At 41.4% G+C, this 27,711-nt stretch overlaps 1 protein-coding gene across 6 annotated transcripts in view; it reads left to right on the top strand.

Moving 5' to 3' along the window:
- The window catches only part of bnc2 (basonuclin zinc finger protein 2), a 154,717-nt gene that overhangs the window by 91,616 nt on the left and 35,390 nt on the right, over positions 1-27,711 (top strand). For all 6 annotated transcript variants that reach the window (XM_075463067.1, XM_075463068.1, XM_075463066.1 and 3 more), the window contains 2 exons: positions 23,193-23,295; positions 24,710-24,945. In XM_075463067.1, the coding sequence (XP_075319182.1) occupies positions 23,193-23,295; positions 24,710-24,945 (339 nt within the window). The remainder of the gene's footprint in view (positions 1-23,192; positions 23,296-24,709; positions 24,946-27,711) is intronic.

The following is a 27,711-nucleotide window of genomic DNA, read 5'->3' as shown; positions in this document are numbered from 1 at the left end:
CAATGGCCAAATAAGAGGGGGAACTGTCCCTATACCTTACATAATGAAAACACATGTTGAAGAAGTGATTTGTTTTTTTTGTGATTCTTAGACTGTGAAGGAGACTTTTTTTTTTCTTTTTGTGAGAAGGCTCATTTATTTCGAGTTGTGCAAGTTATATGTCTGTAACCTGGACCAAACTTATTGATTACAATAACAGGAAAGACAAAGGCTCTTTTGCATTCACCAAAGTGCAGTCATTTCCTGTGCATAGCCATCGACACACACACACGTGCGCACTTAGAATTAAAATGTCATTACTTAGCTGAATCAGAGGATTTTAACAAGACAGAAGAGACAGGGAAAAGGAGAAAAAGAGAGACCAAAATGGTACTTAATGCTTTCATTATCCAAATGAATGAAAATCACATCAATGAGTCCAAGACAAAGCCGCACTGTACGTCTCTCTGAAAATCAGTTCACAATTACACGAAGGAGCTAATGAAGACTGGGGCTCCATGTGGCAAAAGCGCACAGCTGTCAAAAGGCTTTTGATTCCATTTGGAGGAAAGACGTCTGGGGGCAGCTTGGTCAGATGCCAACTGACCTGCTTTTCCTGAACTCTGACCTCTGCAGGAACTTGGGAACTGGGCTGATAGCAGATTTGTTGGCTTGCCCAATAGTCCACAGAAACCTTGGAATAGATATCTGCAACAATTACAAGCACTTTGAATGAACTTGTTAAACAGCATTTCAGCCATGCAGCACCCTGACCCTGCCCTCATGCATTATGAGTACCAACACTAAAAATCTGCACTACATTTTTGTATCTGTAAGAGGGCACAGGGGATGAGGAAAAATAGGAAGAACAGAGTGGTAGGGGGCATATAGAGGACGATCATCAGACTGCACAGAAGGAGGGAGGAAGAAAAGCTGCTGGGTGTTAGAGGAAGTGAGCAGGAAGCTCAACGGTCCCAGAGCATCTGGCAACGCGTCGTAGGGAGCCACGGTCCCTGTCATTAATAGTGATGAAATCATTTAAGCCATCAGGACTAAACGAGCCAGTTAAGAGACACTCAACGCTACAATTCTGTCTTGAGACAGAGACTCATTGCCCGTGTGCGCGGCTGGCATTGACACAGAGAGAGAGCAAATAAATGTGTGCAAGCGTTAAAGCTGACAGGGTGTATAAAGTCTATTAACTAGGCAGACTTGTGTGTTGTTTTTATGCAGCTGCATTTGTGATGAACCCAACAACTGTAGATTGAATCTGATGGGAGGGTCCAGTGCCTCTGTGGGGTAAAGCCATGTTTTAATTTTACTTCTTTCATTCTAGCAGTAAGGTCTAAACTTTGATAGAAAAACGTGTTTTTTTTTATTTTCAACTGCTGTTTCAAATTTACTGTCACGCAATGCTTCAGTAGTTGAAATTACAACACAAGCCACAATTTCAATTTCAGGTTGTGGCAACATCTGGCTACAATGAGTGGGAGTAAAGAGATTTCAATACAAATACAATAACCGTAAAACCAAAAAAAAACAAAAAACCATGGAGTAACTTTGTGACAAGTAGTTTTTGTAATTAACCCAGTTTACAAAAATGTAATATTTAACAATCAAAAAAACTCAACAATAACTATTCTTTAAATTCAGAACACACATTTAAAGCCTTTCATGCTTTTTGGTGAAAATGTGGATTTTATTTAAATAGAGACCCAATGTGTTGACAGCAGGTCCGCAGGCCTGAAAAGCATTACAAGCTCAGTATTAAATGAGGAGAAAAGTACATTTTCTAGTCTTTGCAGCAGGTCTGCTCAAACAGTCAGAACAACAAACTGGTCAATTATCTATCCAGGCATTACCTGTACTTTGTGTTCTCTCCTGTATGTGCATTATGGCAGTGGATACATTGTATTTTTTAGTCTCCACAGTGAAAGGAACATAAAGTTGGTAGAATTTAGCAACAAACTGTTGTTTACTATTGGTGCGCCACAATTTACAAGAGATGTACCGTCATTAGAGCTGCACCGAGTGTAGAACCAAACCACTGGCTAAATCTGCCATGAAATACTAGACTGCTGCAATAAAACTTGAGCATCTGCACCAAACTGGAAACAGATGAACCTTGTCAAGGATACATTGTGCTCTTTTCCCCTCCTTGTTTCCTACAAGGCTATGGCTCAGCTCTAGATGAGTGGTGAGAACAGCGTTTTCTTTTCTTTTTTTCTCTACATAATTACATGTATAGATGTGCACACATTTTTGCACAGCATATGACGATCATGAGCGTGTGGTAGTGTACGCACCGGTATATGCTTGCTGGTCTTGGTGTGTATCATGTTATGGGCTACACAAGTTCTGAGGCCACAAAGGAAATCCATTGCCAACAACAGCACAGCTACTGGCAAGGAGCCATACCACCCCAGAGGCTTATGGGATAGGGTTTACAACCAGAGACGGAGTGTAGGAGGGTGAAATCTGTAAGGGTCACTCTGTGTTACATTGTATATAGTGTCCAGTTAGTCTTCAGAAAACTGTCAAATGCCTGCCTACAATTCCATGTTTCTAACATTTCTCCATAATCAGTTTTCATCTTGTCTATGTGGAGATAAAAAGCACAGCTCGGCCTATAGGCTGCCCAGCACTCATTGTACAAATCTGGCTATTAATACAAAGTATTATACTGATGTAGAGCAGGGTATCACAGATTTATAGACTACATTAGGAGTCAGATGAGAACATTACGGTGCTTATTGTGAATTAGGGCATGGGCTCTATGCCGTGTTTGCTCGTGGGGTGAGGTTGTGATATCCCCTTACTTCCTCAAAGTCCTCACTCAGAGGGGACAAATGTGCTTTTTCCATCTCAGTTCCAGACAACTTCTTTCCAGGATGTTGGCTTTTCGTTATATAATGATATTTGATCACTGCAAGGCCATGCAGGATGGCTGGTTACACTGTACAGATGTAGAATGGTGATTGGTTTATTAGCCTTTTAAACATAACGATGTGCTGTGTTTGCCTTTTTGGCAAAGTGGACTGAAAACGCTGTGAGATGCTTGGATTATTCTTGTTTCTTATTCTCCTGGTGATGCAGTTAGATTTAGTTACTTTGCAGTAATTTCTTAGAATCTGTATTAAGAGTCAAGGTATATTTTCAGATGCCACTACGTAGAATGTGAACACAAACCCAGAAAGCACCACCCTCCCTCCTTCTCCTTTGTCATGTCATCCTTTTCTTCCTCTTCTCCCCATGCTGCCTTTCGTCAGTGGCGGTGCCATTTATTGACAGAGCAGTACATTCTAGACATATCTGGGGGATTAAGTTGCAAATTTAAGCAATGGGAAAATCAATGGGTTCCTCTTTTAATTCATGAGAAAGGCTGTCAGTGTGAAAAAAACAAGAAGGCGATGTGGCTGTTTAGATCACATTTATCTAGGGAGAAGCAGAAGAGAAGGAGGACAGCATCCTTTAAATCTCTCCATCAAATGAGGGCAAGGCTCATGGTGGCTCGCCAGAGATAAAACCACTAAAAAAAATAAATCTTTATTTTCACCTTTGTCAGTGCCATTAGTTAGGATGCTCTTTAATAGATTGAGTGCTGAATAGTTGAATGTGATTTCATTTTCTTCATCAGAGAGCAATTTTGTGTTTTTTTTTCTATTGCCCCTTTAATGTAAATACACTCTCAGTACACAGTGTAAAGGGAGCAAAAAGGCTTTAAGTACTAGCTGAACCCTCAGCCAATAAAAACAGGTATCTGCAGTGCCCACACAGATGTGTAATTTGACTCTCGCCAGGGATTTTTTCCATGTAAAGCTGAGGAGTCATCTCGCCGCTTTTGTTTTCATCTTCAGAGATTCCGTTCGCATACCGCTCTGTTTTTGATACAACAAACTGTTTAGATGTATAACACAAGAAAAAAAAGAGCAATATATATATATATATATATATTATATATAAAACCAGCAATACAAGTCACTTAATTCCTGAACATTGGATGTCACTGATGAACATTCAGGAAAGTCATCAGATGCACTCATCAGAGTGTTATATGACTCCTCTAAACCGGTTGCCTTCATTCCCAGGTTAGACTATGTTACTGTGTATCCCCTGCTGACTTCAGGGAATTTGATTTTTTTTAATGAACAGCTCAATATCTAATTCATTAAAGTGGCTGTTTTATTTGATGCACTTTCCTCACTCCAGCTGAACCCATGCTGCAAACCTTGGGAATGAGGGGAGATGGAGTCCTGCTGATGGATGTCCAGTAGCACACACAGTGCCCAGAGCGTGTGCCTGCATGTGGCCCTCAGAGAGGCTCTGGTTGATTGTGACTCCTCTCCGCAGGGGCTAAGATCAGGAGTTTTACTCTGTTTGACTGCTGAACGACAGGAACTGTAATTGGCCCCGTGCGCACTCTCCCTCATCATTAGAGGCAGGCCAAGAGGCAAGCTTAACAATTGGCGTGGGGCGCATTGCCAGTGCTTTCTCTAACTCTCTGAGCATCCATCTGACAGATAAAAAGCATAAGGAGGCATGTTAAGCCTTAGTGTCACAATAAAAATTTTGCCCGTGGCTCCTTTATATATATATGTGTGTGTGTGTGTGTGTGTGTGTGTATACTCTTCTGTGATTAGCATGTCCCTCATTTACAGACTCATCTCTATGTAGACTCATGATACTCTCTCCATGAAACTAGCAGCAACAAATATATGAGACTCAGTACACTCTGAGTTAGAATAGAAACTTGCATTGCATAACATTAAAACACAGGGACTCTAATGTACAGAAGGTTGAAGGTCCTGAAGAGAAAAAGTACGTAAGAAAAAGGTAAAGAAGAGTGAAACAGAGAGCCTTTTTGGAATTTGAAAGGGTCGGAGCAGAAGTGGAAAGGGATTCCTAGCAGGGGCCTGGGGGGTGGCTGGGGATGTGTCAGGTGCCTGAGCTGTGCATTGTGCCGGGCAGTGTTGTTGTTACACCGAGGGCAGCGCCACAAGTCCGAAAGTATTGATTTCCCGCCTTGTCAAAAGGCAGAGAACTGTCATGTGGAGAGCACTGACCTTGGTACACACACTAAGACAACTATTCCCCTTGGTCCCCCACGGCACAGAGAGGAGAGAGACAAGGAGCAAGACATAGCAGTACTGAGCAACAAACAACATTCAGCTACCAAATCTCCAGCAGGGGGGCCGGGGTGAGGAGGAAGGAGAAGAGAGAGGAGGTGAGCTTGAGAGGAAGAAAAGGAAAGGAGAGGAAAGAAGAGAGTGAAAGTCAGAACAGGAAGCAAGGCAGAAAGGGGGAGAGGAGCTAACAGTCAAAGCCAGGGCCAGTTCCCTTGAGTTGTCAGTGGGCAGCCCAGTGTCTGGTTATCACGCTTTTTGAAATGACAATGGCTTGACTTGTATTTTCCTCCTGAGACTCAACTCAGATCTATAAACCAGAAGGAGGGGAGGGAAGAATACCAGAGACAAGAAAAGGCTGGTCAGATAAAGAAACAGAATAAGGGAAGCCTGACAGAAGGAAAGCCAGACAAAAAGAGAAGTGAGGGAGAAAGGGAAAGAGATTGGCTCCTTCTGTTTCTGTATTGCTGCTGTACTTGTAGCCTTTGAGATCCACAGAGAGAGACAGAGAGGAAGGAAGAGAAATAAGGCAGCAGCGCTAGTGAAATGTTTTTCATGTGCAAGCTCCATCAGGATTTGACAACAAGAAAGAGCTCCCTGTCACCTGCAGCTAGACGGCGGAGCTCATCCCCAGTCACAGCTAAGCACGCTGTGCAGGGAGACAGACAGAGAAAACACAGCCTACAAAGGGCTCTGCTCTGGGTTAGATCAGGGTGACAGACACTTAAGAGACCCAGCTTTAGTCACACATCTCTTGCCTCAGATCAGGGCGTTTTGCTAACAAGCTCAGCAGCAAGTTCCCTCTCTTATACACTGAGGCTTATGAATAAAGGCCACTTTTTCATGATGAAGAGTTCTGTATGGAGTTGTGAGGGAATCTATGCACAAAGTCTCTTTTTAGTGAGTCTGAAAGAAGTGGGCTACTAATTGAATTAGCTGGCTTATTAGTGTTTGACATTGTAAGCCTAGCTATAAGTAAAGAAGTAGGGACTCGGGGAGTAGATTTAAAGAGCAGTGTTGGTTTTGGTTCTAATTTTACTCTCTCCTGACACACATTATTCCCGTTGTAGCTGCAGTTAGGCCCAGATATGGTAATGCTAATAATATGTGTGCGAGGGGGTTTAAGTGGCTTTCTCACCTCAATTGCTGGGCCTGGGAAGCATTTCTAAACTCACCTCTAAACCCATGCCAACAGCCTTGTCCAGCCCCATCAGCATTGGAGACTGGTCATTTATGGATAAAGCAAGAACTGTGGAATATGTTTAATTAATAATTAAAAAAAAAAGATAATCATTAAAAGACCAGAGTGTGCCATTAGGCAAAACAATACAGAGAAACTGAGTTATTGTTCCATTCACGGACAAGAGTATGCAACTTTTTATATCTTCCTATTCTCAATCCTCTTATTTGAACATGTCTTGAAGGGAGAAAAACTGTTTCAGCATACCTTTGGCCATAACATTGTTTAGTAGCCTTGATACGGATTCTTGCCTGTTACTCTGCCTTAATTTTGTCAAATCTAATTGCTAATTATTCTTGCCTTCATTATCTCCAAGGATTTTAGTAGTATTATCTTTACTCACTGAAAATAAGAAGATTCTTCGATCAAGATTAACAACATACCCTCTCAATGAGTCTGCAAAGATACACACATACATGCACACATATACTGCCATAATTAATGAATCTATGTCATCTGTCTTCTTTACTTTCTTAGTCTGTGCTGTTGATATTCACCTCCCCATGGCCTGAAAACACAATTTATAAAAAGCACAACTCCACGTTTTTGGGGAATTGTTTCAAATAACAAGACACAGCAGCCACACTGAATCCTAATTAATCAACCCTTCAGTGTGCATAGCCATTTTCTTGATTATTTTGCAATGCTATCTGATCAGTTAAGTGTTTATAGATGGCCGGGGATGTAGTGGACATCTTAATTCTGCATCATGTTTATAACTAATTTGATTTGGGAGCGCAAACACAACTTCGTGGCTTTTGCGAGATTACCAAGAGGGCTCTGATTTATTTTAGAAACACAAGCATTGGACCCCCATATAAATAGCACAAGTGCCAGTTAACATTTTAATAAACCTCCAGAATCAGCACTTGTCATGGGCCTTGATACACAATTGGCCTACTTGAGGTAATGACAGACTGTGCTAAAAGGAGCTACTTTAACCACTTAGTTGGCTCTCTTTGGGGGTACTGTTTTTGTCTGTTGTGAAAAGGGACATACCATCGAAGCCTGTGGGCCCCTCAGAAGGGGGGAGTGCCAAGCAAATACCCTGACTGATACATGATAAACTTAGGGACAGGTGACCAAAGTGAAGCAGGCCATTTTTTGCATTCCACACAAGCTTCCAAGTAATGACATGTCAGCAGAGCATTTCACCTCACATAAATCCAGCAGGAATAAACAGGTCAACACGTTCACTAGTGTCAACAGGTATGATGAAATGCAGGAGCATTAGAGTTAGACATCTTGATGATATCATGGCAAGTATTTTTCTCACTGTGCCTGGCTCAGTAAGGCTGCATTGAACTCATTCCAGTATCAAATTTGGCATGTTGTCAAAGGTGTTGGGGGGAAATGCCAGTTTATTCACACTGACTGCAGGTCTTACATGCCACAGTGGGAATTTGCAAGTCATGCTGAAGAAAAAATTGTTGGATGGATAGTTGAGGTTACAGCTAATAACCCAGGACAAAAATAGTTTCTTCCCCTTAAAAACTAAAAGCCTTAAAGTTGTTATTTTGTTTTTCAAGCTATAAATCAGAAAGGAAGAGGGAATATGTTTCTTAAACATTCATTTCTATGTAATCTGTCCAAACAATGTAACAGATAAATTTTTCTTTGATCAGAAAACCAAATCTGTAAAAAGAAAGGTCTATTGTTGAACTGATAAGCAGTGGATACTTTAAGCAGGAGGAGAGACAAAAACTTTACTGATTTGTCTTGTGTGATGAGAAGATTAGATTTGAAAAGAATATAATCATCTCAATGCTCAATTATATTCCATTTAATATGTTTTTATTTCCATCCTCATTATTAGTCTTATGTTTTTTTTCCCCTGACCTACTCTAGCATTCATCCCATGTATTCCCTTCTGCCCATGGAAATGCCTGGTTAAGTGCTGTTCTGACATTAGCTCAGTGTAGTCACAGCATTTGGCCTGGGGACAAATGCTAGAAAGGGCCTATAAATATGGATGCCACCCTCCCCCTCGGCTCCCTGATGAGCTTTCATGAGTCTGTGTATGTTTGTGTCTGGGTGGCACGCCGTTTGCTCTGTCACACCATGTCCCCACTGTTTGTTTACTCACACTGACAGAGATACACTAGTTTACTGATGGTGCTCATCACCTCCGCCTGCAAGTGCCAAAGAGCTTGCTAATGCTCCAACTCCTCCTGTAAATAATGCATCTGCCAGTGCCGCAAGTATCACAACCCCAGTTGTCGGAATTTTTCCATTGCCATATAAATCTGTTAGTCTGTGTGTCACTCTCAGTTAGCAAGTGTCATTGTCACATACTGCCACACTCAGACAGCTGAGTGAAAATGATGCTGGCCAAGCCAGGCGTCTTTCCTTTGTGCCCATCGATGCCCGTGGCGCTGCAGAGGCCCTGCAAGTGCCCCGTGGCTGCACTGATGCCAGCACGTGCAGAGCTGTGGGGAGAGTCCCCATGGAGAGGAAGTGGGCCATTAGTACAGTCCTTACCCCGCCATTTCATTCCACTTCAGTACATATCACACGGGGCTGGCCTCTGCTAACTGTCTAACACATTCTAATTATCCCAGCAACAGAGACAGTTTTTCCTTGCTTTAGAAGCATATGTACAACTACAGAGAAAAGTGTATCCAAGGACTGACACTCCATTAATTCTAACTTGCACTTTTTTTTTGCACTAGATAAATGTGGAACGTAACACAACAGCTTCCTTTTTGAGAGTTGCGGGCAAAATGTGACTGATGGGACAGTTCCACAAGTGGAACGGGGCTTAGATATTTAGACACAAGAAACTTGTGCTAAAGAAAAAATGTTTAGAGTTGAGCCCTAACTGAAAACTGGGGAGGTTAAAATCTGGCTGCTTGAAACAAATACCTGTAAATAAAATCATTTTTGTCGTGACGTGCCTGAGGTTCTAGATTGGTGTGGCGTGCCGTCTGCTCTCCTACCGCTTTTCCTGCAACGTCTTCATTTTCTGGAAACAAGAACAACCACAGGCTTAATGAAACTTAATGATGATCGTCATAACACAACAATAATCCACTGGTCTGGAAAACTAATCAATGCGTCTTCTCTCCTTCCCCTAATGACCTGTGAAAACAAAGCAATAAAAAGGCGGTGTGTGTTTATTTTGGCCCATGCAACAGGCTGATAACACTGGCTAGTTGATTAGTGCAGAGCAAAGCTGAGATGGTCGCTATGATTTAGAGATACACAAAGGTAATGTCACCATATGAGATGAAGGCACAAGTGTGTGCATTTTTGTTGTATTCATTCTACAACAGTGGGCTTGTTATCTGTGAGCTAAAGAGAGGGCAATTTCCTGTTCAGCTTCCACACGCTATGAATTCCTTCGTCCTTTACTCCAGTCAGTGGCACAAGCTTGTCATCCCAGTAGTGCGATAATAGACACATGTTGTTTCCCTTGTTCTCTATGTGAGGTGGCTGATCAGCATTATTCTCATTGTTATCTTGCATCTTTTAGTTGATTCCTTCCAGACTCTGGCCCTTTACCACAAATCACTGTGGTGTGCTGCTGCAGCTTCGGGATACAAACGTGCCTCCAGTGTGGTGCTGAATCATTGTTACTTAGATGAATCTTTTTCTCTCTTTTAGGAAGAAATGCGAGAACCATTTGATTTACTTCAGTTTTTTTTTTTTTATCCAGTTATGATGTAGTGTTAGTTTGAGTGACTGCTTTTAGTTAGATCCGAAAAGGAGGGGGGCTTAAAAATCTTGAAGTCCCTGGAAACTAGAGATCATCTCATCGTGTTCGGAACACACACCAGATGCTTCCTTTTCCCAATTTGATCAGCAGCTGTAGCATTCTTTCTTATAATATACTATACCACATTATACCCATCTTTTCCTTTTTTTTTTTTTACCCAGACATAACTTACACAATTAACAGGATTTTGCAGTGGCAATCCTGATACGTACATGTGTCACACAAACACGCAGAGGAAAAGGCCATCTTATCCACGCTCTCTAGAATTCATACCAAAAATGATTTTAAATGATTTGTGAAGCCCTGTGATGAATGTTTTTGTGAATTCCCCGGTCAGACCATATGAATGCCTCGACACACAGCACACTTCATATGTCAGCTTGGGAGATCACTGTCAGGTGGATTACATGGAATGATGGGGTGATGTGTGCCCCCCCCTCGACCCCGCTTTCTGGAGAGCCTGGTGTCCTGATTAAAAATTTCAGCTCCACTGCCTTTCTAATTAATTAGCAAGGCCACTCAGAGGAGCGCCGTGGACCAATTAGTCTCTACCAAGCCGATGATGCCTATCGCTACAGCATCACTGTGCAGCTGTCGCTCGCTGCTCCGAGGACGGCTGGGGAAGGACCCTCAGGTGCTCACACAGGTTCAAACAGCAGTGTGCATGCTTAGCACACCAGATGCACACAACATAATGGTAACGATAGAAGAAGAACAGAGAAATGTACATACACATACATGCTTGAGACTTATTTGTGAAGATGTGAAGAGACTAAGATTGTCTGTCTTCAATTCAAAACAATCATAACAACACTGTGCTGGTAAAGGGCAGGTCTGCCATGCTGTAACGACAATAATGTATTCTTTTTACATTTTAGCGTGGAATATACCTATAATATACTTAAACTTCTGAAATATTAAGCTCTTTTGAAAAACACTTTAAATAGACAGAGTGGGATGTTTGGCTTTGCAAGCTGCATGAGCTGGGACAAAAGCCACCTGAGGAAGCTGTACCTCTTTCATCCTGCTTCCCTCAGAAGCAGGTCAAACAAGATGGAACTGTTTCTGAGCTCTGACAGTGAATTCATCCTGCATGCTGACCACAGGGCTGGGTGGAGGGGGATGTCTGCAGTTCTTTTGAGGGGTGGCAGACTTTGCTGACTTTGTGAGAACGGACTACTTATAAGACCGAAGAAGCTCATTTCCACTTCAAGGGTTCGTATGAAACATGGCATCAGCAGGCTTGCGTTCTTGCACTCGCTTGTGTGTGGATTAATGCATGTACATGCATATATACACACACATACACCATCTGATCCATCTCACACTCACTAATATTCTTAACGTCCCCCCCATCGCCTTATATCCCAGTGTCTAATGTTTATCCGCACTTGAGGAAAATGCGCTGATGTCGTTATTCTTCAAGAGTGAAAAACAGCCAAAAGCTTTAAAAAAAAAAAAAATGTTTAACTTCAAAGCCCCCACTTGTGGAGTGTACACACTAATGAACACATCAAACATTTCACACACACAAACACATACATTAGTTTGGTTACAGAGTGGACTGTAGATTGGTAGATTTGAGAATAAGGAATGTGTTTGGGTGTGTTTCCACAGCACAGACGCACTGAGACGAGTCACTTTGCAAGCACAACAGTCAGCACCGTTGTGGCTGATTAGTATGAGAAGAGGGGATGAATATTGGAGAAGGACTCTCAAGAGCCGCCGATGAAACATGGAGAGGATGTCAAAGCATTTGGTTCCTATCTCGTTCATTAGCTCTAGCTCAAGCTACTGGACGCTCAAAGTTCCTCCACAATCACACAAATACAAAGACGAAAAGGCACACGCGCTAAAAAAAACACTGCTGGAAACAGTTGTAGTTATTAGATCAGCGTGTCTGACATTTTGTCGACATAAGTAATTAATTTAGCCTTTCTATTAGGAAAGTCCAAAGAGCCCAATTAACATGGCTAATATTGCTGCATCGTGTAAAAACATATTTTTTAAATACAGAGGGAATATTCAAATGACTTCCTTTCATTATTCAAATGTCTAGGCAAAGTCATCACTGGGGAAAGAGACAAGATGGGATTCACACTCGTAGGAACACAAAAATGTTAATCAATCTTTTAGTTCTGCAAAGCAATCAAATAAAATGCATGTGTGCTTTTCTCTGGGTTTTCTTGTTTGTGTCATCTGAAATTGGATGGTTTCTGACATTTGTTTTCCACTAGAAAAGTTAATGTATTTAGTATTTTATGATATTTTCACTGACACCATGTTGCACTGAAAATTTACAATCAGGGTAGAATGTCTGCATGAACCTCCAAGTAATTGGTATTTAAATAAAACTATACAATAAGTCAAGGCTACAGAAATGCAGAATATTTGGGCTGTGCTGCACTCCTGCTCAGGCAAGAAGCCGGGCCGAATCCCTCTGCTTTAAATGCAACACCCTGAACTCTCAGAATCAGACAAATGATTTTCTTAATTTAGAGAGTGAAAAACATAAAGGTCAGGAGTAGGCGTGAGGGACATTTCATAGTTTGTTTGAGTCTGTTTTTATAGATTGCTTTTGTGGGTGCTGTGTTTTCTGTTTTCACGCTCGTTCAGGTGTTTGTTTTGTAGCTAACTCCGAGGGCCCCACTACTGCATGGCTTTGGTTCTTGGCTCCACTCTCCCACTCGTATAGCTATAACAAAGTCAATATTACAAAGAGGTAACACATGTTGAGGTATGCTTCAGCCCTGCCCTGGTGCTGTGATCCTGGATAGGAGCACACACACACTCACAATCAGAACACACACCATGTAAAATAAGGCATGCCTGCCATGGTGATTGCCTACCTACATGAAGGAAAATGTATCCACTATTTTTCATCTCCATGCAAAAAAGTTTGCCAGTTGAAGCTGGTGTTTTGGCCTTTCTCACATGTGAAATTGTACATGGATGTGTGTGTTGGAGTGCGCGCAAACGTCTCCAGTTACCCAGCATCATGTGCGAGTGCAAAGTACTTGTTGGTGTTAGTGCGTTCACATAAATTTTGAGCGTATGTGTGTGAGGGCCAGTTTGTTTTGTTTTTCCCTTACTTCAGCACATCTGAGAGAGCTTTTCTGGAACTCCTGAGCCCTGTCCAAACAAAGATGGCCGAATGTGAGGGATTGAGTGGAGGTGGATCAGGGTGGGCGTGCGTACTTGTGTGTGTGTGTGTGTGTGTGTGTGTGTGTGTGTGTGTGTGTGATTTTTCAAGTAAGCTGGGACCAGAAGGGCCTTGCGAAAAACCAAGAGGAGGGAGAGAAAACTGAGCCCCTGAGAAAGGCAGCTGGAAACGCGGAGACTTGTGGTCTTTCTTCTCCTCCTCCTCAACCCTCCCTCCCACTTCTTACTCTCCAGTCCAGCTGCACTCAGATGTGTCTGCATGGCCTCCCCCCCATCCCTCTCCAACCTCCCCCTCATCACCCCTGCACTCCCAAGCTCAATGCCACTGCCAAGAGGAGAGAGTGAGCGAGAGTGTCGCAGCTGGTAATACTTACTGGCCATTTCACCGCGGTAAAAGCACGAGATTCATTAGGCCGCGTGTTTTGTGCTGAGTACTGGCCGTGTTATTGTTAGGATGTGGTAAAATTATAAATATGAAGGGTTGAGGGGGATTTGGGGGTGCAGGAATCTTAGTGGAAGGGTTGGAGAGGAGCGAGTGAGATGAAGGGTAGAGGGAGGAAGAGGAGAAGCATGCCACTCATTAACTCCTCTGCCACAGTCTTGTTTCTCGTGATTGGGTGGCAATAAAAAAAGTCTGTCACAATTTGTCAAAGTTAATGACTCAGTGGCACACCAGCATTCAAGGGCTGGAAGACACGCTAGCATATGTCGAATTAGTCAATAGCTTTATAATTGCAGAAATAAGGAATCTGGCTTTAGCCAAATGAAGCGGACTTGAGAGGGTCCTGGGAGGGAATTCGCAATTTGGCCAGGTCGATTGTAGAATGGCAATCATGAAGGCTTGACACTGCTTTCCTTTATGCAATTATGAGTCTCTTTGTTTGACTTTTTTGACGTTTCTTTCTTTCCTCCCTTTCACCTGTTGCAGCTGCTCTGCATCTTCTATGTGACCTGTGACTCTGAAACGGCGTTTCGCCTCCACTTCAGCCCCTCTATCTGTGAACTTTGTAAGACTGATAAAGATTAAAGCACCCAGACAGATTCTCCTTTGTCCCGCCGTCTCCCTCCCCACACCAAACACTCACTTGCACGCATATATACACAGGTTGGGTTTCTCATAGAAACTCTTCACTTCTCTCTCTTACTGTGTGGCTTTGGGAGTGACACAATTGTCCTTGGAGTGATATAACTCCCTCCCCTCTCTGTCTCATCTCCCATATCCATTCTGCCGTTCAAGACAACAAATACTCATGGAGGTTTCAGCTTTTTGCGTGTGTCTTGCATCTACAAAACTGAAACAGAGGAAAACTTCGTGCTATGCTGGCTGAGGTAAAAAGAAAAAAAAAAGCCTACAAATCTGTAAATAACCTCAGTTGACTTGTGCTATTTCTTTTTGCTCTGCCACTTTTGGTGACATTTTCCGTGGTTTCAAATAACCAGAATAGCAAGGTTATCTCTAGTTCAGCACAAAGTTTTGTATTTCCACAGCTGCTGGGTGCGCAAGCCCAGGTGTTTACAAGTAAACCACCATTGCTGACACACTGTTTGAGCAAAACTCTGAGGAAAGAAACAAATATTATTGCTTAGTCGTGTGTCCTGAAAACCAGCCAATCTGTCTGCAGTAGTGTTCAGTTTAGCTGAAAAAACATATACATAATTTGGAGATTGCTTACACACAATTAGTGCATGCTTTTTTACATTAAAAATGGTCAAAGAAAATAAAGAGCTATTGGCAAGATTAAATCTAGGAGCTCTTCCAAGATTTCCCTGGCTTTGAGCTAGTTTGAGTTGGGGAATTCATTGCATGCATGCGTTTGTGTATCGTTGCATGAGAGGGCATGTGGGAGAGTGTGGATGCATGTAGTTCAAGAGGTAGTCCTGGAGGTACTACTGGAGTCCCACCCTGTGGACTAGTGTGATGACTAAAAGGCAATTCGGGGTAGTCTTCGCCTTGCTCGTCTCCTGTCGTCACGCTGCTGCTGCCTGCTGCTCCATGTGTGTTTCTGTGTATGTGTGTCCTGTCAGCCACACAGCCCAATGATCGCCATGGAGATATCCCTTTGCAGAGAGAGTCCGACATATTTCTTACCTCTGACTATTACTTTCTGTTTGTGTTAGGGTGTTGATGAGGTGAAGAGTACAGAGCAAACAATGATGGTCATCCTCTCCTCAATTTTTGTTTTTGCCAACCCGACTCCACCACTCCAAGAGTCTTTTGTAATTTCCTTTCAATTCCCCTCTCCTGTCTTTTTTTCAAATCTCTTATCGCTTATCTTTCTCACTCAACCAAACATGTCTGACCTCCCGCAAGTCTTCAGATGGAAGCCGAGTGGGATGTTGCGGTTCGTAGCTGTGATATTTGCATTCTGCGAGGGCAATCAGTAAGCCAGCAAGTGCAGGTGTCAAGTCTGACACGGTGTTGTCCTTATCTCCAGCTGGTTACTCCCTCTGACAGACTGAAGGTCAAAGCAGATCTGATATATATTGACGACAATGGCCTCTTTATTTTCCTTCATTTCCTGCCTACACAATGACCCATGATAAAAGAGTATGTATCTGATTCACAGAAAGCCCACTGTGAAATTTCGGACTTTTTGTTTTTTTGCTGAAGTAACTTAGCTTAATGCCACTATTCAAACATGAATATATTCTTCTATTATACAAGACAGGTAAAATATATTTTTGAGCTGAAACTGATAGAAATGACAAAAAATCAATGAAAAAAATATATTAAAAATATATATATTTTTAAATAATAATATAGCATCCAAACAGATATGCTTGATAACCTAATATACAGTATTTTTGTTAAGAAATAAGCTTTATTTTTATTTAGCTTTATAAGTTAGGCATTTATAGTTGTAGCTGTATTGCAACTGACATATGCTATACCGTACATTACTAGAGAGGTTTCTATAATAGCAATACTTATGCTGATGATATTTTCCATGCTGCTATTCAGCCTGGGCTTCAATAAAAAATAGATATTTGCTCTTCAACTGAATCCCAATATAACATTTTCATTCATCACACAAGCTGTATATGGAAACTTGGCTCCGTAAAGCTATGTCTTCTATAGACGGAAATTGAGAGTTTTAGCATCTTTTGCTCAGCGTTCTCTTATCTTCCTCCTCTAATTAGCTTCCCTCTGCCTTTTCCACCTTTGCTGCAAGAACTCTTCCCCACCTTTTACTTGCCTGACCCCCCTCCTTCTCCCTTGCGATCCACTTCTACCTTCATACCAACTTTCCATTCGTTCTCCCTCTATCCACCCCTTCCTCCCTTCACACCCATCTTTGAACCTGGCCTTGTGTCTGTGGACCCAGAGGTCTGTCACTGGCAGATGGTTTGATCTCTGGCTGGGGAAATGCTTTGAGGAGAGCTGAGAGGGGCCAGGGGTTTGGACTGGGGGAAGCTCTGTATGCACCTGCTGTCTACCTAAAAGATGGGAGAAAATGCTGCTCCCTTGATGCGTAGCTATTTGAACTCACAGTGTAGTCCACTGTTAGTGGCATGGTACATCTCTCCATCTGTATAGGTAGCACAGATTGAGAGCATGGCATATGATAGTAAGATCACAGAGTTGTGCTTCTGATCCAGTATTGTTATGCTATGCTCCTTCTTCCTCCCTGTTTCACAATATCAAAGCCAGCTGGGTCCTTTATCCGTTCACTTCATAAACAAGCATGACTGTCCAGAAGTGCATGCACAACTATCTATCATGTGAGCGAGCCAGACATAGAGTTTCATCATTTTTCTGGTTTGAAAATATTGGGGTGGTGCTCATCACGTTGAGATTTACTTTCTGTGACTGTCAGTCCACAAAGTTGGAATGTTGGACACCGACGCTTTAGTCCACTGAATGCGTGCTTGACTCAAAAGTAATCACACATGGGTGTTGTGTCTGTGCATGTGAAGGAATCCAGAGATCTGGTGAAAGTTAAACTGGTTGTCAGATGGGATGACAGCAGATGACAGATGTTGTCAGTCACAGTTCAGTTGTTTAGACTGTCCTGATATAAATGTTAAAAGTCCAGATTAATGATTTTAATCAGTGTTGAATGTATTGTAATATGATTCCTGGCAGACACCACATTTTGCACATGTATTCACGAAAGGCTGAGGACAGGATTTGATATGGAATATTGCATAGCAAGTGGCTAAAAGTCAGGCATGCCAATTGGTTTCTTTATCTGCAATAGTAATCTGAATAAAGTAAAACTTCCTCACTTGGTGGCTGAAAGCGTCATCAAATCATTTGATTTTCTCTGTTGCTGCTTCAGTGAGACACTTTTTTCTACTGAAAAACAGGTGAAAGCAAAGTGCAGCAAGAGCACTGCCAAACATCTGAAACTTGTGTTTCAGATCTTCACAGACACAATATGTTCACAGAACAATGAAGTGCAGATGCTTCTTATTGTTCGCTAGTCTTTGTTAAATGCTTATTTACTTTGCTGACTTCTTTTTCAAACTTCACTTTCAAACTTTATTTTTAACTTTATACTAAATAGTTTACAGTATCTCAAAAACAACAGCTTTAAAAATAATAATCTGAACATTACAATAGCTTCATTGTACCGACTGACAATAACACTTCAAATCTATCAAGTCCCAAAAAGCATCAATTAAGAATGAATGCCGACAGAAAAGTCTTAAAGGAAGGTTTTAAAAGAAAGGAAGAAAAGAGCGGGGTCCCAGGTCTCCACACAAATACATCAAAACACATGCTTCTCTTCTCCTTCTGTAATCCACCGGGGGCTCACGCCCCATTTGGTTCCCATTAGCATAGCTCTAGTCACTCTGCCCCATGTCAAAGCCCAGACACACAGCTGCACAAAGGACAGGGACCTCTGGCTCTGTGACTGCCAGCCGCTGGGCTCAAAACAAGAACTGACAAGACGGCTAGGCCTTGCCCTGTGGGGATTTCAGCGAGAAAACGGTCTCTAGTCTGTCAACTACAGTTTCCCTCTGTAAAATATAATAACATTTACAATTGAGGTCATTGCAAACGTGATTAATCGTTGTTTATTTTGTACCACTTTGTAAGGCAAGAAAGCTGTGTTTCAAGTCAAATCCAAAGGATAAAATCAAACAAGCAAAGATTAGCCTTGGCATGAGGTATTTACTCCCCTGTATTTTGTGGCATGCTGTGACTGACTACAAAGACTTTTTTTTATTTGGCATGTTTTATTTGTCACCTGTTTCCAATATGGACATTGTGAAGCCCTGATCTATCTGAAGGAGTCAGGGCCTTGTTTTATGACACGCAAAGCTGCCGTGCCTCTTTTCCTCCACACGTTGGCTGCACATTTCTGGCAGGAAATTGACAGCATTTCAGCAGCTAACTCATGGATGAGATAATATCTTGTGGGTGGAAGAGAGGACAAGATGCTCCCAGTGTTTTACAGTGACCCTAAGCAGAGACACATTTAAATCCGAAGCTGATGCTGCAAAGACTCGCACACATACACAAAGCTGTGTGTGCACACACAGGGTTTTCATTTAAATCTCAGCTTTGCTTAACTCACCAAACAAGAAATGTGGTCTGTGGCTGTGTGTTGAACATGTTAAAGGTTTCAATTAAAGTAGGAGGAACAATACCCACCCAGCATCTAGCAGCTGCCGAGGTTGGCCTCATTGTGAGCCATCTACAGAGGATACAGGCAAGGCCTACGGGGCAACTGGAAATGTAGTAGTGTTTTTGGTGTCATATAGTTACAGTGTCAGCCTTACAAACCAGCAGGGCAGGAAAATAGTTGTACAGGATATTAGTTTAGTATCATCATGACTTCTGCTGCTTCATGGGACTTGTATAGGTCAAAATAATGTCTGTGTTGACCTCTACAGTTCTGCTTGGCTCAGGGTTGGCTGGACTTTGTTCAGTGATCTTGAGCATTTTTCCTCCCGTCTATCTGTTTAAAATGATCTTGGACGTGACAACAAAGTTCACTCAAATTTTTTTTTTCTACAGCTTCTCTATCCTGCAGTTCTTCAGTCCATCTGTCCCACTAAGAGTCTTTTAATTGAGAGTCCTCCTCAGTCTGATGCTGACCATTGCTGACTGTCAGTGTTTATACAATTGGGCTGGGACAGGGACTGTGAGCCAAGGAAAACATCCATGAAACATCAAGCCTCCAGCTAAACAAAACCCAGCAGTGAGACACTCACTCTTGAGCCAGATAAGGGTTGAAATGATGCTTTCTGAGCGCAGCTTGGTTAGGCTGTTGACCATAGCAGTAACACAGCAGCTGTGAGAGTGTTGACTGTTGTCTGTGTCTAATTGCTGCAGTATTGTAGTATTGCAGTATTAAAGGAGAATTCCGGCATTTTTACAAACATATCCCATCTGTTGGAGACCAAGGAAAGTTGGCCAAAGGGAAAACCGCGAGAAATTTTCATGCCCGCTGCGCAAAGTTGTCCGATTGCGCTGATTTCCATGAAAGCGGGCTCTATCGGGCAATCTTTTAACCTTTCCTGAGGCTCTTAACGTGTATCAAAATACTTTTTACCGAATTGGCCGTGGTGTTAGTAGCAATACAATTCAACCCAGGGGCTAACCATACCATTAGCTAGCACGGACATTTTACATTTTGAGATTTCAAAAACAGCGATCTATGCAGAAGAAGAGTTTTGAGTATGTGAGAATCATGATGACTCTTGATGATTTTGTCTCTTTTGTTTTCTCTGATAACCCACACACACAGAAAAACTCTTCGATAATCTTTTTGATGGCCGTCGTTGACGCGTCCATCTGGTGCTTCTCCTCAGTCTGTAATCTTTTATCTTATAGTGTACAATCAACACAGACTTCTGTTACTCTTCTCCTACCCATTTATAACTGAATGTTCAACAATGCACAAATTAATACCAAGAAATAACAAGCATAGAGCGTCCCCTCCCTTCCCTTTTCTCCCGTCAGTGCCTCTTCAGTAGGGGGGGGGGTTTGCTGCTGCTTTAATACTTCTTAATGCTGTTGTCTGCTTAATGGGCCAGATATGAGAGGTGCTGCTAGCCAGCGTAATAAGTCAGTGATTAGAGGGCGTCTTGTCACAGCAGCAGCCCTGCAGACAGTGGCACGCTCTAATTGCCGTATTAGACGCCCCTTAACTATCTTGTCAGCTGTCAGACTGCAGCTCGTAAACAGCAGAGGTGCATTTGATATTTCCATTTGTTTATTTCCGTCTTCTGAGAGGTAATTAGAGAAAGGCCTGTATTGCGTGACATCATTGTGCTAAATTTGCTTCCTATATTAGAGTTGGCAAAATCTGAAAATTGAAAGCAGGACGACATGTTTATATAAAGGAAATTCTTCAGTAGAAGAGGTGAAAAGAATCGGTAAAATAAAAAATTTCACTGAAAATTTAAGGTGGGCTAATTGACAAAAAGATGGAAAAAAGTCTGGTGTGCCATATGAAAAGGGTTGCAAATTAACTATAATTTTCATTATCTGCTTATATTCTGTTGAATTATTTGAAAATAATGACCTCAAAATTTAGCTGAAAGTGAAGCCCTCGTTTTAAAAATATGGCACATTTTGTCTTCAGTCTCTTGATAGCATTCATTCATATTTCAGAAGCTGGGGCCAGTAAAAATCAGGTATTTCTGGTACAATCAATCCTAAAAATTTCCATCAAATTTTTCTAATTCTGAACATGTTAGAAGTTTTTTTAATTTTTCAAGAGCAACGTAACTGTTGTTTATCGAAGTTACAAGAAAAACAATAAATTCAGCGGGATAAGAAAATGCTACAGATTCATTTTTGTAAACATAACGAAGGACATTGTCTGTAAAAATAGTAGAATAAAAGAAATAGTAAAAAAAAAAAATTGAAATAGTTTTATGAACATAACTGTTACTGCAAAGATATCTAATCAAGACAAGGCAAAGGATACATTTAGCTAAAGGTATGAATTTCATGGCAGGGATAAAAAGGAAAAATTAAGAACCAATTCCTGCTGAAATCACCTTAGGATAGCAGACTCCCTCAACGTCTTCTGCATCTAAAAGTTCACACATTTGACCCTTGTCATCACTTATGAATGATCTTGAAAAAGACATGCCTTCTTAGAATGTGTCCTTGAAGGATGGAACACTGGACGTATTTTTAGTGTTGTGGATTAGAGCGTCAGCTCAGTGCATAAAGCTCCGTATGTGTGCTCCAACTGACATATACCATGTAATCCTCACACACTGCAAGGATTGCTGTGCCCGCACCTGGAGAGCTTAAAAATGGTGTTAAGTTAAATAATCTCTGTCTCCTGTCTCGTTTGGTGTTAAACTGTGAGGTGACACAGTTAGAAGTGGTGTAATTTTGTGTTTAATCTTGGATAAGCTCGTGTTCACTTTGACACCTCCGGTAACTAATCTGGTTTACAACACCATGGGGTGAGCGAGGGGGATTCTGATTTTATGGTCTTTTAGTAGATTCTATGTTTTATAGGTGGCAATGCAGGATATTAGTCTACTCTACAGACTGGGAAAATGTTGTTTTTTCCTGTTAAACAACACAATGTGCACTTTAGTTTGTGCTCTGCTAGTGCAGTGACCTGAGTTGTGTGATGTAATCTATGCTGCTGATCCTTTTCTCTCTGGAAATGCTGAGTGCGTCTGATATTGTGAAACACAGGTTGTTGATGCAGACGTGGACTCCAACCTCCGACCCTTTGTCTCTGTCACATAATTGTCACAGCATTACCTTATAAAGAGAAACAGCGAGACAAGATGAGATAGTATATTCAAAGAAGACTATAAATTCATAAAGTTTCACAGCGATAAGTAAGACTTTATCACTTTGTCATTGTCTTCCTCATCTAGTCTCAGACAGATATCCACATGTTTTACTACAGAATGTCCCTTGACATTTAGATCCGACACGTTTTCTCATGCTTTGGTTTTTAAAAAAAAAATTAAATAAAATAAACTTGCATTTTTCTCACAGCACTCTCTTTAGGCTGCACCCAATGTAATGGTTCCCACATTCCTGGAAGAAAATATTTATAAATTTATGTATAACACTTTTTTTCCTTTAAATCCTACAGAATAAATACTTTTGACATCATTCATTTTGACTCAACACCACAGTGTTGTTGATATCTCTATGAAGGCTTCCAAATGTAAAATATTCTGTTCTCCTTCAGCTGCAGATCCCCTTTAGACAGTTCAGGCTCCACAAGTGTTACTATCTTTATTCATCTTGTATGAAAAATATATGATAAAAGAAGAGCTGCCAACACTTATTAAGATTTATAATTCTGATTTCTCTCTGTCTTTTACTCCCATTTTCTCTCCTTTTGCCCTTTCTTCTTGTTTCTCTATGTCAGTGTGAAATTTATTGGTTGCAGCTGCTGAACTTGTTTGGATGATTAAGGTGTATTCATTTGTGCAGATTTCTGTGTTTAACCGCACTCTTCTCTGTAATACTGTACATTAATTTAACAATGAGTAACGTATTACAGAAACAAGTAAAGTCCTCTAAAATGCACCTGAAGATTTGTTTATGAAGGAGTTAGCTTTAGCAGGCGATGTATTGTGCTGAACTGAGTTGCCCTCGTCATGTCTGGACACTTAACCTCTCACTACTAAAAGCTTTCTGGGGTCAGACAAAGTGCAGTTCCAGTATTGAGTAATGAAGCCTCAGTCAAAACAGGTTACATTTCAATGTGTGTTCAGGAAGGGAAGTCCTGTGTTGGTTCACATGAAATCAGCAGTATTACAATAAATGGAGGGGTAGATTCACACAATGTAACCAAGTAATAGTAAAACTGCTGGGAGTTTTCTGTCACATTGTCGTCACATTTCAAAGTTCAGCAAGTGGGAAGTTTTGGGGATTCGCTGTTCTGCAACTGTCTTCTTGCTGTCCTCGTGTGCTTTTCATTTGCATTCTTTGTTCACTGAAAACTGCTTCTTGTCAATCTCAGTTTATCTTCTCTCCTTTGTATTGATGTAGATTTTCTTCTGTTTTTTTTTACAGGCCATTCGCTGCACACTGGTGAACTGCACGTGTGAGTGTTTCCAGCCCGGGAAGATTCACCTACGAACATGTGACCACTGCAAACATGGCTGGGTAGCTCATGGTAAGAAAACTAATTGCGAAGGTAGATGTATCTGGGTGCTGTATAAATAGGTAAAACCAATGTTTCCGACACAAGTCAAACTGTATGTTGTTGTCCTGACCTACTTATACATACATATTCATCTATATAAAAGATTACCTCAGATACTGGAAACATAAATTGTGCTCTCATACCTTGCAAAGCTTAACTGTTCCAGCCATTTTTTTTAATTTAATGCAGAAAACATTCCGTCTGTGATTAGAAGTACTTAATGAAATAAAGTTTTCTATCACAGAAGTAACTTTGCAGTTATTGTATGTTTCTGTGTTTTGCTTTCAAAGTCTTGTTTTTGCATCTTAGAAATAAGAAAAAGAAATACAAGTACCGCAGACGTCGAGAAGCAAGAAGACCACACCTTATGAGTTTTCACGCGGGTATAGGAAAAAGGGAGAGGAGGCAAAAAAGTACAAAGAGAAAGAGGAGGGAAAAAAAGATAAAAGAAAACACCTGTTTGGCTTGCGTCCGCACTAGAGCGGGCTGTGGGCCCTTCAGCAGATCGCACAGGACCCCATTGACTATTTTTTAATCTCTCCCTCTGAACTGTCAGGCACACATCTCTCCTCTCCCCCACTTTTCATTTTATGTCGGCATTGGCAGGGACTCTGACAAGTAGTTCTTCATATTTTATTATGTTCGTGTCTGGCCTCAATGCGTTGTCAGGCAAAGCCCTCGTCAGCGGGAGAAAGCCGTCCCAGGATCAGAGAGAGACCCAACCAGGTGTCACCCAGACAGGCAGGGAGGGAGGGGAGGGAGACGGAGGGAGAGATGTATGAGGTAAGGGAAGAAAGAGGGACTGAGATCGAGAAGAAGAGTGAAACAGGTGTCGCTCAGGCAGCTAGAGAGGGAAAAGAGGTGACTGAGGTTGCACGGTAGGGGTAATAACAAACCTACTGGTCCTTGTGATCACAAATGAGCTTTTTTACCTTCAAGCAACATTTAAGGACCTCTATCCAATTGCTGGAGCCCATGACATTTCTGCACTATCCATTTGGTCGTCTTGTCGCCCTCTCCTTCCAACTTCTGGGTCTTGTCCCAACCGCCAGTCTTTATGTGTGTATGAGTAAATGAGATAGTTCAGTCACAAGTCGATTGGGGTCAGGATGGAAACAGAGGAGGCAAGTAAAGCTGAAGATGCAAGGGCAGCGAAAATGTGAAAGAGCTAGAGATTAGATTAAAAGGAAAGAATGGCAGCTAATAACATTAATGCCATTGCCTGTGTCTGAAAGATGTGTTATTATCAGCCCGTGCTGACTATGCAGGAGCCTACGGGAGAAGATTTGAGATGAGAGAGAAACTTGATAGTCACTTACTTTGCCTCTCTATGTGTTTGTGTGTGTGTGTGTTCTTTTCTTTCACCACCTGGACAATCATGCAGCTCTGGACAAGCTCAGCACCCAGCACCTCTACCACCCGACCCAGGTGGAGATTGTTCAGTCCAATGTGGTGTTTGACATCAGCAGTTTGATGCTGTACGGCACCCAGGCTGTCCCAGTCAGGCTCAAGATCCTTCTCGACCGCCTGTTCTCTGTGCTCAAGCAGGAGGAGGTGCTGCACATCCTGCATGGCCTGGGCTGGACCCTCCGAGACTATGTCAGGGGCTACATACTGCAGGTCAGTGACAGCGACAAACATGCCTCAAGTATCAAATGGGTTAAGAGTAAATGTTCAGACCAAATGTTGTGGTTTCTTCTTACACAAAACAACCTATCCCTGCACTATCTTTTATATTTGCAGACAATTTTCAGTCGTCTTTGAAAGCGGGGATTAAGTCCATACACTACCCTCACGTTCTCACAAAGAGTATCTTACAAATTTCTCTTATATTGCAGCTATTTTGAGAGGTATTGATCGAAAGCACAACAGTGACAATCTAGGCCACTTCAGTCCCATTGCCCATCCACTTTGCTCGCGTTTTCCCTGCTGTTACTTCTACTTCTGTTTGCCCCCCTTTTCCTGCCCTATCAACACAACAGTGTGCCCCTCCGCTGGAAAAAGGAAAGGAAAAAAAAAAAGGTGGAGAAAAATGTCATGCCAGCAAACTATAAAACCACTGTAGTGCGTTTCCTCTCTCTATCTATCCATCCATCCCTCCCTCTGCTTGTTCCTCCCATATAATTGCAGTCAGACACATTTCTCAATCAAAGGTACAGAGGTTTTGGTGTTGAAACCCAAACCAAAGTGTTCCTGAATGAATTAGTTAACAGTGAGCGAACATGTGCATGTGGTTAGCCCCATGTGTGTGTGTGTGTGTGTGTGTATTTGTGTGTCCGTGTGTGGTTATGTGTATGTGCATATGTGCTTATCTGTATGCATATATGGTTTAGTTTTCCAAGAGTGTAAGTGGAACAGCATGGTGAGTAGAGGATGGTTTGTATGTTGAAACAGTTTCTGTTAGTAAAGCCCACACATGTCCATTTGCAGTCATTAAAGAATACACACCAACTCATACAAAACAGTAACAATCCGGTAATTAAATTGCATATTAAATCCTTGCTTTGTATTGTCGTTTCGTATCGAAAAACAAAGTTTAAACTTAACAAAGAAAAATGTCAAATAACACAATATTAAATATGTAATATCATATTATTGATGTATTAATATTTACATATTTAGCGTATAAAATGCTTTATTGAGTGTTCTTGTTAAAACACAACATAAAAACACATCATTTCTAAATTAAATTTCAGTGAATCAATAAAACATCTAAGGAGTTTACTATGATATAAAGAATCAAAATTGCCAAGCAGGAAAAGCATCACATTTTAGAACATGATACTAGAAGAAATTTGGCACATTTGTTTAGAAAACATCCACGATTAATACGTTTTGAAATTGTTGTTATTAAATTTCTTGCCAATCACCTACTTTTTCAACTTTTAAAAACATGTTTTCTATTTTCCCTGTGAAATCTAGCTAAATCTGCTGTGTGAGAACCTTGTATTGAGCAACCTTTAAACATCTCCCGTTCCCATAGTTGTAGCCCCTGTGTTTTTATCAGCTGGTTCTAATAGTCAGCTGGTGGGAGCACCGTTGCTCAACTGCTCAGCCTCATGTCACGCTACTGGCTAAATCCTCTAGATCTCCTCAGAAAGGCTTCAAAGGGGCCGCGGCCACAGAGAGGCAGCAAGTCACTTAAGGACAGTAAGCAGTCGTACGGCCCTATTAGCCTGTAAGTAGCTATGAAATTCAATCATCTTCCCCGAGCCTCCGGGCAACACTTTATGTCAGGGGTGTGTTCCTCACCACTACGCTGCACTAAATGAGAGATAAAATGAGGAGAACAGCATTTCAGTTGATAGATAATAAGTTGGCTTTTTAATTCTGATGTCAGGGGACATTATTCGATGATAAATTACTTTATCTAAATCCTAGTAGTTGGGCTTTCATACTCTTGCTTTAACTTATTTAGGATTTGAACAAAAGTGTTAGGGCCACAGGAGTAAAGATGCTAACTTCAGTTTTAATGGGAAATGCTATAAATTGCAACACAATTATTCAGCAGATATGTTCACCTCTCTGTACTAAATGTTGTAATAAAGCCTATTGTTGCTATACATTTTTTTCTTTTTTATGGTTCTGGTATACCCACTGTATGTAAGCTTTTTGATATTATTTTATCCCCCATTTCCATAGCTTTTTTTGTCTCTGGTAATATGTGACAGTTTATCCCGATAGGAAATAATGGATTATATTGAGGGAAATGTTTATTTTGTGGGACTGTTTGTGTTTTCTTGGTGTCAGTAATGCACAATAAAAACGAGCGACACGAGCATATTCTTATTAAAGCACAAGAAAAATGCTCCCTTCTATTTTTCAGTTTCCTTTGTCTGACCAACACATTTACTCTGTCTTCATGGCGCTAATTTTAATTGGGCCACCTCACTTGCAGGCCCATGGAGTCAGACTATACCCCTCATGACTCATTATAATCATTTATTTTCCTCAGGTTTAAATCACACAGCTCACACATTGAAAATAAATCAAATTTGTTTTGCAGACCTGTAAGGAGGCGTGTCTGTGTGCTATTCTCTGTGGATGTTGAGTTGTGAGCTCTCAGGTGAAGAAACCTGCATTGCGCTGAGCTCAGTGCAGGTCAAGATTACACAGTTTCAACAAGACTCAGCTGGTCTGATACACTCAATGAGTGAGCCAAACACCTACATACCTTACGTACAGCACACAGTGATGTATAAGAATAGCCAGTAACAGTATTGCTCATTCATATCAGAAGCATCCATGCTGCCTCAGCACCATTCTACTTATGCTCATGTTGCTTTCACCACAGCGAGAATGTATTACTATACACACTCTTCCCAAGGTTAGGTCAGTCAGCAGAACTCACAATATAATATACATTACAATTCAGTAGGTTTTTAT

The sequence above is a fragment of the Odontesthes bonariensis genome, chromosome 4 (genome assembly GCF_027942865.1).
Source record: "Odontesthes bonariensis isolate fOdoBon6 chromosome 4, fOdoBon6.hap1, whole genome shotgun sequence".
Lineage (NCBI taxonomy): Eukaryota > Metazoa > Chordata > Actinopteri > Atheriniformes > Atherinopsidae > Odontesthes > Odontesthes bonariensis.
The sequence above is the reverse complement of the archived record's forward strand: the minus strand, read 5'-3'. Positions and strand labels throughout refer to the sequence as shown.